General features: G+C 46.7%; 1 protein-coding gene across 1 annotated transcript in view; it reads right to left on the bottom strand.

The window, feature by feature from the left end:
* The window catches only part of TIRAP (TIR domain containing adaptor protein), a 51,874-nt gene that overhangs the window by 13,203 nt on the left and 25,121 nt on the right, over window positions 1-13,550 (bottom strand). The window contains exon 2 of the mRNA XM_077457817.1: window positions 6,097-6,638. Coding sequence (XP_077313943.1) covers window positions 6,097-6,638 — 542 coding nt within the window. The remainder of the gene's footprint in view (window positions 1-6,096; window positions 6,639-13,550) is intronic.

Here is a 13,550-nt window from a genome sequence, read left to right as displayed (position 1 = left end):
AGGGTGGCCTTGGAGCGCAGAGCATTGAGCTGTTGTGTGACGATAGCGAATGAATTATCACACTAAAGTTCCTCCCCACCAATCAGGAGGCAGGTTGTGAATGAAACCTGTTTCCCGATTGGCCGTAGTGGCAGGCTATCCTATCCTGCTTTGGCGGAAGAAGAGACACAAGCTTGAGGAGTGGACACTGGAGCAGCCACTGCCTGCACTCCAGAGAGGACCGACCACGGGGGGGGGGGGGGGGGGATTTGGGGCGGTTGCTGGCTTGAGAACGACTCTGTCACTGCTGTGTTACCGGGGGGGGGGGGGCGGTCTGTTCACTGACCCCCCCCCCCCCCCAAAAAAGGAAGCCACCAGCCACCACTGGGTTTGAGTCCCCAACCACACTACCTGCCTGGAGTTTGCATGTTCTCCCTGTGCCTGTGTGGGTTTGCTCTGGGTACTCCGCTTTACTCCCACACTTCAAAAACATGCTGGTAGGTTAATTGGATCCTGTCTAAACTGGCCCTAGTATGTATGAATGTGAGTTAGGGACCTTAGATTGTAAGCTCCTTGAGGGCAAGTACTGATGTGAATGTACAATATATATGTAAAAGCGGTGTGTAAATTGACGGTGCTATGCAAGTAGAAATAATAACAATAAGTGTCACCTGCGTTTGTTTATGTGTGCAAAAGTAAGGATAAGTACAAGTTAAACATGTACCACACAGCCATAACTATAGGCAAAGGGGCACCATAGCAAAACTATTACAGGGTCACCCATTTCCATATCAGTATTTTATAGATGGTACCAATTGCTTTCATAGAGCTCATAAAGAGGTTCTCAAACTATAAATTAAATATTATTTGTATCCAAATGTATTTGCCTAATTATAATGTTAATTGCATAAATTAGGGTTGCCACCTTTTCTCCAAGCCAAACCTGAACACTTTAGCAGCGCACAGGATTTTATTTTGTAGAATACACTATAGGATTGTAAAATATCTGGGAAAGCTTTGAGTGCCCAAAGGGACTCCCCTTTGGGCACCCAAAGCTGTCCCAGATATTTTACAATCCTATAGTGTATTCTACAAAAAAAAAAAAATCCTGTGCGTACTGCGATGCCGCGTACACACGATCGGACTATACGGCAGACTTAGCCCGGTAGACTTAGTCCGGAGGTCCGCCGGACTTTCTGAACGAGCAGAACTGCCCACCAGGCATGGACTGGCCATCGCGACTACCGGGAGTTTTCCGGTGGGCCGATGGCTCAGTGGGCCGGCTCCAGTGACAGCCTGTCACCTAGGGAGCACCGCTGCCTAGCCTAGCTGGGAGGGTGCAGGCCAGCCCGGATCAGTTTGCCAGGCTGGGGGGCCGGTGTTCTGCCATATAGTGTCCGGCCAACATATAGTGTCCGTGCAGTACAGAGCAGTCGGAGCTTCGGAAAATCTCCGAAGCTGAACGGCGCCTGCGCCGTGAGTGGAGGTGGTAGCCCCACCATCCAAGCGGACATAGGGTTGTTAATATTAGAGGGTCCCTCCCGGGGGAGCTTTGTTCGCCACGCTTCGGGGTCGGCCACGTTGCGCTCGGCTCTTTTATATACCCACTCTATGTCCACTTGGATAGTGGGGATAGAACTTGGACTCATGGCGCAGGCGCCGTTCATCCTCAGCAATTTTCAGAATCTGTGTTGCTGTGTACTGCGCATGCGCAGTACGCAGCGGACACTATCGGATGGAGGACCTTATATGATAAGACATCGGCGCAGCTCTGCTGAAATAGTGCGGAGTGACTCTGACGGCCTGGAATGTCACTCACTGTGTGTGCGGTGAGCCAAAGCATAATGTGCTTAGCCTCAATGTTCAGTGTGCAGGCTCCACGGCCTGTCCGGGCAGCGCTGTCTTTATGCACTATTCAGATTGGTGGTGAGTTGCCGCCGCCCGCCAGACCCCGCCAATCACTGCAACCTCGCTGGCACTGTGTGCCCAGGACAGGTGCCATGTCAGCCAATGAGGTGCTGAGCACAGGCACGGCGCTCCGCGCGCCTCAACATGACGTCATCCCCTCCTCCAGGCTCAGTCCAGTCCCACCCACGACAGATCAGAGGAGCCCACGCAGTCCCTGGCTGTTTGGACTGTCCCACACGGTGTGTGATTTCTGAAGAGCCCGAAAGAGCCTGCAGCATTTAAAAAGGAGAGAAAGAGGAAAGCACAGGGCTCTGGAGAAGTAAGCACACATCCTTTACTTTTGAAGGGAACTGTTCTGCCCAAATTATAGGGTGGGTGACTGATCCCATATTTCAACCCCAACAGGCTACCTTTAAAGATGTCCTAATAGCTATTCTACACAGATTTTGTCTGTCATCTTCACCCCCATGTCATCTTCATCCCCTCATGTCATCTTCATCCCCCCTGCCATCTTCATCCCCATGTCAGCCTCCTACCACTCCGCCCCCCATCATCTTCATCCCCCATGTCAGCTTCCTACCACTCCGCCCCATCATCTTCATCCCCCCTGTCATCTTCAGCCCCCTTGTCAGCTTCCTATCACTCCGTCCCCATCATCTTCATCCCCCCTGTCACCTTCACCCCCCTTGTCAGCTTCCTACCACTCCTCCCCATCATCTTTATCCCCCATGTCAGCTTCATCCCCAATGTCAGCTTTCTACCACTCCGCCCCCATCATCTTCATCCCCCATGTCAGCTTCATCCCCCATGTCAGCTTCCTACCACTCCGCCCCATCATCTTCATCCCCACTGCCATCGTCATCCCCCCTGTCAGCTACTACTCCACTCTGTCATCTTCATCCCCGTCATCTAATCCCCATGTCAGCTTCTTACTACTCTGCCCCACGTCATCTTCATCCCCCTGTCATCATCATCCCCCTGTCAGCTTCCCATACTCCACTCCCGTCATCTTCATCCCCATTTCCAGCTTTCTACCACTCCACCTTCTTAAATTTACTGGTGTCACATATGATGAATGCAGGAACAATTTTTTTCTTCCAGTGACAACACGGACAGAAGGACATTTGTCCTTCCAGTGAAACCACCAATGCAGGGACTTTTTTGTTCTTTCAGTGAAACCATAGATACCCAAGTCCCTGCTCACCCATAGTACAGTGACCTGTGCTTTTTTACTTATAGTGGAATGTTTTTACCTATGGTTTTTTTGCGCAATTGCATATAGTTTATATACTGTGGGCCGGTATGGATGAAGTCCAGGGCCAAATTTTTGTCCCAGTCCAGCCCTGCTGCCCACACACGACCGGACTTTTCCGGCAGACTAGGCCGGACTTTTGAAATGAACGGACTTGCCCACACATGGAGAAAAGTCTGTTTATTTTGAAAATGGCTCCAGGTAGACGGGACAAGCGAAGGAAGTCAATGTCGCCGCCTCCATCGGCGAGATTGACACCTCGCTGGCCCCGTCACTTGGTATGAATTTAAAGAGGAACCCCTACGCTGAAAAACCGTTGTGGGGGTCCACCCAAAGTCCATAGCTGACCCTTATCCGAGCACGCAGCCTGGCTGGTCAGGAAAGGGTATGGGGACGAGTACCAGGTTGCGTGCCCTCAACATGGGGGGGTGCTTTGGGGAAGGGGGGCCCTGCGGCCCCCCCACCCCAAAGCACCTTGTCCCCACGTTGATGAGGACAAGGGCCTCTTCCCGACAACCCTGGCCGTTGGTTGTCAGGGTCTGCAGGCAGGGGGCTTATCGGAATCTGGGAGCCCCCTTTAATACCGGCCCCCACCCTATGTGAATGGGATGCGACGTACCCCTACCCATTCACCTGGTGAAAAAAGTGTAAATAAAAAAACACAACATACATTTTTAAAATAATTGATTAGATAGCTCCGGGGGTCTTCTTCTGTCTTGGGGGGTCTTCTCGCTGGACTGCTACACTATCTTCTGCTCTTTTGCTAGCTCTTTTACTAATGGAGGAGCCGGGCTTTCTTCTTTGTCGTCGCCGCCATCCGGGGGTCTTCTTCCGACTTCGGGGTCTTGTCCCGCTGTTGGTTCTTCTTGCCGGGCCTCCGCTATCTTCTTATAGCTTTTTACTAGCGTTGGCCCGGTCTTCTGCCTCCGCCGCCTTCTTCTCTTCTTCCTTCCAATGTTGACACAACGCTCTCTCTCTCTGGCCGCAATGGCAGGGACGCGTTGTGCGGCGACTTATATAGGGACAAGGGGCGGGCCAACTTGTATTAACAGTGGAAGGGGCATAGCAAAAAAAAAAAGTATTCTTGTCTCCATAAAATAATCTTAGATCGCTGTGCCACAAGTAAGTGTCTCACAGACATGTATAAGCCTCAGCACAATCCTTAAAAAAAACTAAAAAACTAAAAAACTAAAAAACTCTTTTAGTACATATGATTTTGTGTACACTGAAAACAGTCAGCTAATGTAATGTACTGTGCGATGTGGCATAGTCTACAGCGATGCAGTACAATGTATTGGTGTGAATGCTGTGTGATGCAGCACAATGTACAGATCTAAATACAGTATGACGCAGCACAATATATGCATGTAAGTGCGAAGTGTATGGCGGTGGCTAGTATGTGCAGGAGAGGAGTGCGGAGTGTATGGCGGTGGGTAGTATGCGCAGGAGTGGAGTGTATGGCGGTGGGTAGTATGTACAGAAAGAGGAGTGTGGAGTGTATGACAGTGGGTAGTATGCGCAGGAGAGGAGTGTGGCTTGTATGGCGGTGAACAGTATGTGTGCAGAGGAGTGCAGCGTATATGAAGGTGGGTAGTATGCGCAGGAGAGGAGTGTATGGCGGTGGGTAGTATGTGCAGGAGAGGAGTGCGGAGTATATGGCGATGGGTAGTATGTGCAGGAGAGGTGTATGGTGGTGGGTATTATGTGCAGGAGAGGAGTATATGGAGGTAGGTAGGTGGTGTAAAAGTATATGGTGCGAAGGAGCCCTAGTTCATGGAGCACTGCAGAGTCCACTTTGTAGTGGCATGCATAGAGCAACTAAACTTAGCTGCACAGCACTAGTGCAGGCCACCACACTGCTCTCATCACCCCCTGCCCAATCTCAAGCCCCTTTCTCAAGTCCCTGCACACAAGCTTCATTATCTCACAAAACCCCACCAAGTCACCTCTCGCCACATTCCCTGCAGAACAAACTATGGCAGACATCCCTTCTAGCAGGAGCCAGCAGGTCCGCCTCCACCTGTAGCTTTCTACAGGCAGCGCTGGAGAACACTGAGCAGGGGCGCTGGTGCGAGTTGGAGGGAGGAGATAACATAGCGGCACTGATGTTTGCTTAGTGGCGCTGGCGCGGCTGCAGAGGGAAGCAGTGCATTCAGGCTTCATTAGCGCTGTATTAACAGGGGTCAGTGGGTGAGAGAGAGTGCACAGCAGTAAGCAACAGCTCTATCTTGAAGGATGGCATGCAAACCTTTTATTTAGGCTGGGTTCACACTATTGCGAATTGGATGCAGATTTCTTTGCATGTAAGGAGATTGTGACCGGCTCTCTATGGAGCTGGTTCACACATCCCTGGAACGGCTATGGTGCAAATTGCACAGGAGTCCTGTGTGTCTTATGGTCTGTTTCAGGTCCGAATTCAGCCAAAAATTCAGATTAAATTTGGACCTGAAACGGTGAACAGGGACGCACTGAACCCCTGCTGTGAGACGCTCCTTGCAGCAGTGTGAACCCAGCCTTAGATGGACTTGCTCAGTTAACATTGGTGCGATGTGGGAAACCCTGGGAATCCACTGTGGGTTCCCACATCGCACCTAACTCGCACTGCTAGGAGTGTCAATAAAAAGTTATTGACACTTCCAGATTGGTTCATATATCGCAGTGCGAACTGTCAATTCAGACAGGAATCGGATCACATGGGCTTGAACACCCATGCATTTTGGTGCAGACCAAAAAAGGGTCCTGCACGACTTTGGGCGAATGCGATGCAAATTCAGCCATACAATCTATATGGCTGAATTCGCATTGCAAAGACATTGCATGTGATTTTCACAGCGAATCACATGCGATGTCGGACAGCTCACTAATGTGAACCGAACCTAAGATCTTATCTCATAATTATCAGAAAGTTCAAGATGTGATTGTAAAAACTACAAAAAACATTTGAATGAAATACTTACATGAAACTATGGCTTTCCTTAGTTGTTCAAACACTTTCTTGTCACTGTGAACATCTCTAAAGGCAAACATATGCCTTAGTTCTTTTGGGTAATATTGGAATGGTAGCTCTACCAAGACCGGAATCAAACTCCCATTGCCATATGGAGCCAATGCCAGAAACTGCTGCATTTGATATTGGCACCATGGGTCTGAGAGAAAGCTAGAGGTCAGCAGCATTATCCAGCAGTGACTGTTTTCCGCACCATTTGTCATCTCTGTTGGAATGGCTCCACCAGGATTCATGTCCCGCATAGGCAGGAAGCAACGCAAACTTTCCGGCTGCTTCTGTAGGTACAAGAGCAATGCATTAGCATAAGAAATGTCCTTTTCACTGGAGCAAATATATACGTCGTACAGCTTCTGCCAACGGGCACTGTTCTTTGGCCATACAAGGACTCTCTCAGGAGCTGGCATGATAGTTCTAGTTGGCACGGGTCTTCTAGGCAGATTGCAGCTAGAGGTCGATGCTGGCTTACTTTCATTACCACCCATTTTTAAAGCCCTACAAAAAAAGAAATGTATGGTAAAATATAAAGCACATTATACAATTTTTATTGTTCAATTTCCTTTGGATTTACCTTCAGCTATTTAGTGCAAGGGTCTGCCTGATTGCATACAATTTGAAATTGTTTAGGTTTGACCTCATATTATATGGTTTTGGCAAATTTAAAGGAAAATTGTACCAGAAAATTATTTAACCATTTCAGCCCCGGAGGACTGGGTAGCTCAAAGCCCAGAGGACTTTTAAAAAAAAAAAGTTATTTTCTACTTTTTGTTATAAATTTTTTTTTTTTAACAAACTAAATTTTAATCATACATTTAGGCTAAAATGTATTCAACCATATGTCTTTGGTAAAAAAAAAAAAAAAAAGATAATAAGCGTATATTTATTAGTTTGCACAAAAGTTATAGCATCTACAAACTAGGGCACATTTTCTGGAATTTACGCAGCTTTTAGTTTATGGACTGCCTATCTCATTTCTTGAGGTGCTAAAATAGCAGGGCAGTACAACCCCCTCCCCCCCAAAATGACCTCATTTTGGAAAGTAGACACCCCAAGGAAATTGCTGAGAGGCATGTTGAGGCCATTGAATATTTTTTGTTACAAGTGATTAAAAAAAGAAAAAAAAAAAAAAGAAAATCCACACAGAGTTGTCACTAAATGATATATTACTCATACATGGCATGGTTATATGTGGAATTACACCCCAAAATACATTCTGCTGCTTTTCCTGAGTATGGGGATACCTCGTGTGAGACTTTTTGGGAGCCTAGCCACGTACAATACCCCGAAATCCAATCACTGCCTTCAGGATTTCTAAGGGCGTAAAATGGTGATTTGACTTCCTCACTACCTATCACAGTTTGAGAGGCCATGAAATGACAAGATAGCACAAAACCTCCCCAAATGACCCCCTTTTCGAAAGAAGACACTTCAAGCTATTTGCTGAGAGGCATGTTGAGTCCATGGAATATTTTATATTTTTGCCACAAGTTTTGGGAAAATTACTATTTTATTTTATTTGTTTACATAACGTTGTCACTAAATGATATATTGTTCAAACATGGCATGGTTATATGTGGAATTACACCCCTGCTTCTCCTGAGTATGGGGATACGCCACGTGTGGAAGTTTTTGGCAGTCCAACCACATACGGGACCACGAAAACCAGTCAGTCTAACCGTGTACAGGACCCCGAAAACCAATCACCGCCTTCAGGCTTTCTAAGGGCATACATTTTTTATTTCACTCCTCACTGCCTATCACAGTTTCGGAGGCCATGAAATGCCCAGATAGCACAACCTCCCCTAGCCCAAATGACCCCATTTTGGAAGGTAGACACCCCAAGCTATCTGCTGAGAGGCATGTTGAGTATTTTGCCGATCTCACTTTTTGTCACAAAGTTTTGAAAATTTTAATTTCACAAATAAATGAGATCTGCAAAATATTCACCATGCCTCTTAGCAAATAGCTTGGAGTATCTACTTTCCAAAATGGGTTCATTTGGGGGGGGGCTATCTGGACATTTCAGGACATCGAAAACTGTAATAGGTAGTGAGGAGTAAAATCACAATTTTATGCCTTTAGAAAGCCTGAAGGCGGTGCTTGGTTTTCGGGGCCATTTTAGATATAACAATAGAACACATGGTCAAGATATCTTTGAAACGAAAGAACGATACTAGAATTTTATCATTGTACTGTTTTTGTAAGTATTATTTTCTACTTTAGTGTGTACAATAAAACACACTTTTTGATTTACGCTGACTCAGAACTAATTAAGGAAATTTGTCTCACAATCTCAAGTTTTCCTCACCATATATATATATATATATATATATATATATATATATATATATATATATATATATATATACAGTGGTGTGAAAAAGTGTTTGCCCCCTTCCTCATTTCCTGTCCCTTTGCATGTTTGTCACACTTAAGTGTTTCGGAACATCGAACCAATTTAAACAATAGTCAAGGACAACACAAGTAAACACAAAATGCAATTTGTAAATGAAGGTGTTTATTATTAAAGGTGAAAAAAAATCCAAACCATCATGGCCCTGTGTGAAAAAGTGATTGCCCCCCTTGTTAAAACATACTATAACTGTGGTTGTCCACACCTGAGTTCAATTTCTCTAGCCACACCCAGGCCTGATTATTGCCACACCTGTTCACAATCAAGGCATCACTTAAATAGGAGCTGCTTGACACAGTAAGGTCCACCAGAAGATCCTTAAAAGCTACACATCATGCCGAGACCCAAAGAAATTCAGGAACAATTGAGAAAGAAAGTAATTGAGATCTATCAGTCTGGAAAGGGTTATAAAGCCATTTCCAAAGCTTTGGGAATCCAGCGAACCACAGTGAGAGCCATTATCCACAAATGGCGAAGACATGGAACAGTGGTGAACCTTCCCAGGAGTGGCCGGCCGCCCAAAATTACCCCAAGAGCGCAGCGACGACTCATCCAAGAGGTCACAAAAGACCCCACAACAACGTCCAAGGAACTGCAGGCCTCACTTGCCTCAGTTAAGGTCAGCGTTCATGCCTCCACCATCAGGAAAAGACTGGGCAAAAATGGCCTGCATGGCAGAGTTCCAAGGAGAAAACCACTGCTGAGCAAAAAGAACATCAAAGCTCGTCTCAATTTCTCCACAACACATCTTGATGATCCCCGAGACTTTTGGGACAACATTCTGTGGACCGATGAGACAAAAGTGGAACTCTTTGGAAGGTGTGTGTCCAAGTATATCTGGCGTAGAAGGAACACTGCATTTCATAAAAAGAACATTATACCAACAGTAAAATATGGTGGTGGTAGTGTGATGGTCTGGGGCTGTTTTGCTGCTTCAGGACCTGGAAGACTTGCCGTGATAAAAGGAACTATGAATTCTGCTGTCTACCAAGAGATCCTGAAGGAGAATGTCCGACCATCTGTTCGTGTACTCAAGCTGAAACCAACTTGGGTTCTGCAGCAGGACAATGATCCTAAACACACCAGCAAGTCCACCACCGAATGGCCGAAGAAAAACAAAATGAAGACTTTGGAGTGGCCTAGCCAAAGTCCTGACCTGAATCCTATTGAGATGTTGTGGTATGACCTTAAAAAGGCCGTTCATGCTCGAAAACCCTCTAATGTAACTGAATTAGGACAATTCTGCAAAGATGAGTGGGCCAAAATTCCTCCAGGACGCTGTAAAAGCCTCATTGCACGTTATCGCAAACGCTTGGTTGCAGTTGTTGCTGCTAAGGGTGGCCCAACCAGTTATTAGGTTTAGGGGGCAATCACTTTTTCACACAGGGCCATGATGGTTTGGATTTTTTTTCACCTTTAATAATAAACACCTTCATTTACAAATTGCATTTTGTGTTTACTTGTGTTGTCCTTGACTATTGTTTAAATTGGTTTGATGTTCCGAAACACTTAAGTGTGACAAACATGCAAAGGAACAGGAAATGAGGAAGGGGGCAAACACTTTTTCACACCACTGTATATATATATATATATATAAAAAAGACATATATATAAAAATTTTGTCAAATATTTTTACAGTTAATGTGTAGCCAGCTTTACTCTGACCCTGGTCCCTCACCCCCCCCCCCCCCCCCTTTACTGCACCAAAAGAGTGCTACTGAAATTTTAAAAAGCTACAGCACCTTGCAAAAGTATTCATACTAGAGCTGCACGATTCTGATTCTGAACGTATGGGTTAATCCCGCCTCTCATACCTCATAGGACCCCACTCCCATAAATCTTTGCTTCTGAACAGAGACTGTGTTCCTTTTTTGTCCTCCTCCTAGGACCAAGGTGTTTGCTTACCTTATGAAGAGTTCCGGTCCAGTCCTGTTTGCACGAAGATCCTGAGGGTGATTATGGATTCCAGCAGTCCCAGCTATTAGCCGGGTGGAGACGGGCGATATATGCGATGCCATGAAGAGCTTACTAACCTGCCATTGGCAGGCAAGCGGCAATTTGGCCATACATCCTTTGCCATTAGCAGGAGGCCTCTGTTTTGATGTCCCGTTCGTGCAGTGGGTGGAGTACCCCCAGTCAGGATGGATCGGGATCGTGCCGTGGCGGTATCGGATTGATTTAATCATTTATTATTATGGCAGCCTGTTTTTGTGTGTTGTTTGTCATCTCCTTTTTTTTCCATTTCCTGCTACGTATGGCGGCTGGAGCGCATCTGCGTTCCAGTCCGCCGCCTCTTCCGTTCGTTCTGCGCAGGCGCGTGCCTCGTTCGGATCGAGGCTTGGTCCGAACGTGCGCAGTTTTCAGAAGACAGCAGTGATCGCGCAAGCGCACGAACTCCGCTGACCGACGCCGGGGGCGTGGTGACGTCACCATCGGCGCCAACATTTAAATAGCTGTCAGATACAGCTATGGTTAGGATTGCTCTGCGGGAGAAAGGCGGCTTCCCGGTGTGCTGTGTGTCTTGCTTGGAGGTATGTTCTGTTCGCCAGTAAGCTTTACTATTTGATTCCTGTTGGATGCTTATGGTGTTTCGAATCTCTCCAGCATACAGACTTTTTTATTATGGAAGTATCATCGCCCCCCAGTGGCCAACCCTTACGCTGCAGGTAGGAATATTATTTCCTTCTGCTGGATTTATTTTGGGTAATCACTTTTGTTTTTTCTTGCTGTAGTTTTTCTTCTCTATTTAGCCCTTCTAGGTCTGAACGTCATTTGTCGGCACGCAAAGATACTGACCAGTCTAGGTTACAACATCGTCATTCTACGTCAAGTTCTAGACGCTCTAGGTCACCCTCCAGACACCATAGAGATCGGTCAAGATCTGGATCTGGTCGTCATTCAACCCACCGTTCCAGCCGCTCAGAGAAAGCCTGCTGGGGTTGTAAATCTCACGTTCCAGAGGGTAAATCTCTCTGTGAGTCCTGTTATTCCAGAGCTATGAAGGAAAGAGGAGCCGGAGACCAGCAAGTGGAAGCATTGGTCAGGAAGGTGGTTCAAGAATCTCTGAACAAAGCAGAGTCTGATCGGATGTTTAATCCTCCTTCCGTTACAGCTCCAGTCGATGTAGACGCAGACCCTGTACTTCCGGGTCCCTCCAGACACAGTGTCTCTCCAAGTGAGTCTTCGGACAGTGAGATTGATGAATCAACTGCAGGTTTTGATTTTTCTCTTGTTCCGCAGCTGGTCAGAGTGGTCAAGGATGCTCTAAAATGGGAAGAGCCAGTTGAAGCACCATCTAAACAGAGGAAGTACTTTAAACACCTTAAGAAGGATCGCCCGAATTTCCCCTTCTTGGGTGAGCTCGGTGAGATTATTTCAGACGAATGGGGAAAAGTGGAGAGGAAGAACTCCTTGATTCCCAAAATGTACCCATTTAAAAGTGAAGACGTTAAATATCTGGATTCAGCCCCTCTTATTGATGCAGCACTAATGCGTCTGGTCAGGCATGTTACACTCCCTCTTAAAGATACCGTTTCGTTCAAGGATGGTTTAGAGAGGAAGATTGACACCGAACCTAAAGCGCATTTATATCACTGCAGGCATGGCCTGTAAGCCAGCTCTGGCTCTTGCAGCATTATCTAAAGCCATGGAGTCTTGGACGGATGATGTTGGTGCGGCTTTGGAAAGCGTTTCAGAAGAACTTATCCGGAGTTCACCAGTACATGAACTGAAGTTGGCATCAGTCTTTTTGGGAGAAGCATCCCTTGATATTATCCGCCTAGTGGCACGTGTCATGCTCTCCTCAGTTACTGCGAAGCGCGCTTTGTGGCTTCGTCCGTGGGTTGCAGATCCTGCCTCTAAACAGGCATGGTGTAAGATTCCCTTTGAGGGGCCCTCCCTCTTCGGGAATAAGCTTGATTCTGCCATTACCCGTGCTACTGGGGTAAATCAGGGTTCTTACCCCAGGATCGTCGCCTCTTGAGTCAGAGGAAAGTTCAGCCCAGACAAGAACAAGAGCGTGCTAGAGATGCTCGCCGTTACAGGCCTGGTCGGGAATTTAGGAAGAACTGGAGAAGAACTCAGTCTTCAGGCCAAAAATCCTCTAAGTCAACTAAATCAGGGGGTAGAGAGGCTACTAAGTCCTTTTGATGTGGGGCCTGTCCAGACGAAGCAAGTAGGGGCTCGGCTACTCCATTTCCGGCACGTCTGGGCAGCCTCGATTCAAGACTATTGGACTGTCAAGACGGTCTCCTCAGGTCATTCCTGGGTGTTCAACAGTCCGCCCATTTATCAGTTTGTTCCTACAATCCTACCACTTATGGAAGAAAAAAGAAAGGTACTCCTGTCTTACACAGATTCCCTGTTGGCCCAAGGCGCTGCCATTCCGGTCCCAACCAAGGAGAGATTTCAAGGGGTCTACTCCCCCCTTTTTATGGTCCTCAAAAAGAATGGCTCCTGGAGACCAGTCATCGACCTAACGCATCTGAACTCCTTCATCAAGAAGGAAAAATTCAAGATGGAGACATTACTCACAATATGTCGGTCAATACAACCAGGCGACTGGTTGATTTCCATAGACTTGAAGGATGCTTATTTCCATGTTCCGATTGCAAAAGAGTTTCAGAGGTACCTTCGGTTCGCAGTGGGCCAATTACATCTTCAATTTGTATGTCTCCCGTTCGGGCTTACAACATCGTCTCGAGTGTTTTCGAAGCTCTTATTGGCTGTGGTAGCACTAATCAGGATCAAAAGGTATACGATTACACCATTACCTAGACGATCTACTGTTGCTTTCCCAAGACAGAGAACAGCTACTGTTACATCGAACTCAAGTAATCTCGACACTCACGGAATTCGGTTGGCTGTTGAACCGGGAAAAAAGTCATCTGGACCCAACTCATTCTTTGATTTTTCTCGGAGCCCAGTTCAAAATGGTCGAAAGTACCATTTCCCTGCCGGTGGAGAAAATTCCAGTGATCCGAGACAGGATTCAG

Source organism: Lithobates pipiens, unplaced genomic scaffold, assembly GCF_037356315.1.
Source record: "Lithobates pipiens isolate NorthernLeopardFrog02 unplaced genomic scaffold, aLitPip1_a1.2 Scaffold_27, whole genome shotgun sequence".
Lineage (NCBI taxonomy): Eukaryota > Metazoa > Chordata > Amphibia > Anura > Ranidae > Lithobates > Lithobates pipiens.
This window is presented reverse-complemented; position numbering and strand designations above follow the sequence as displayed.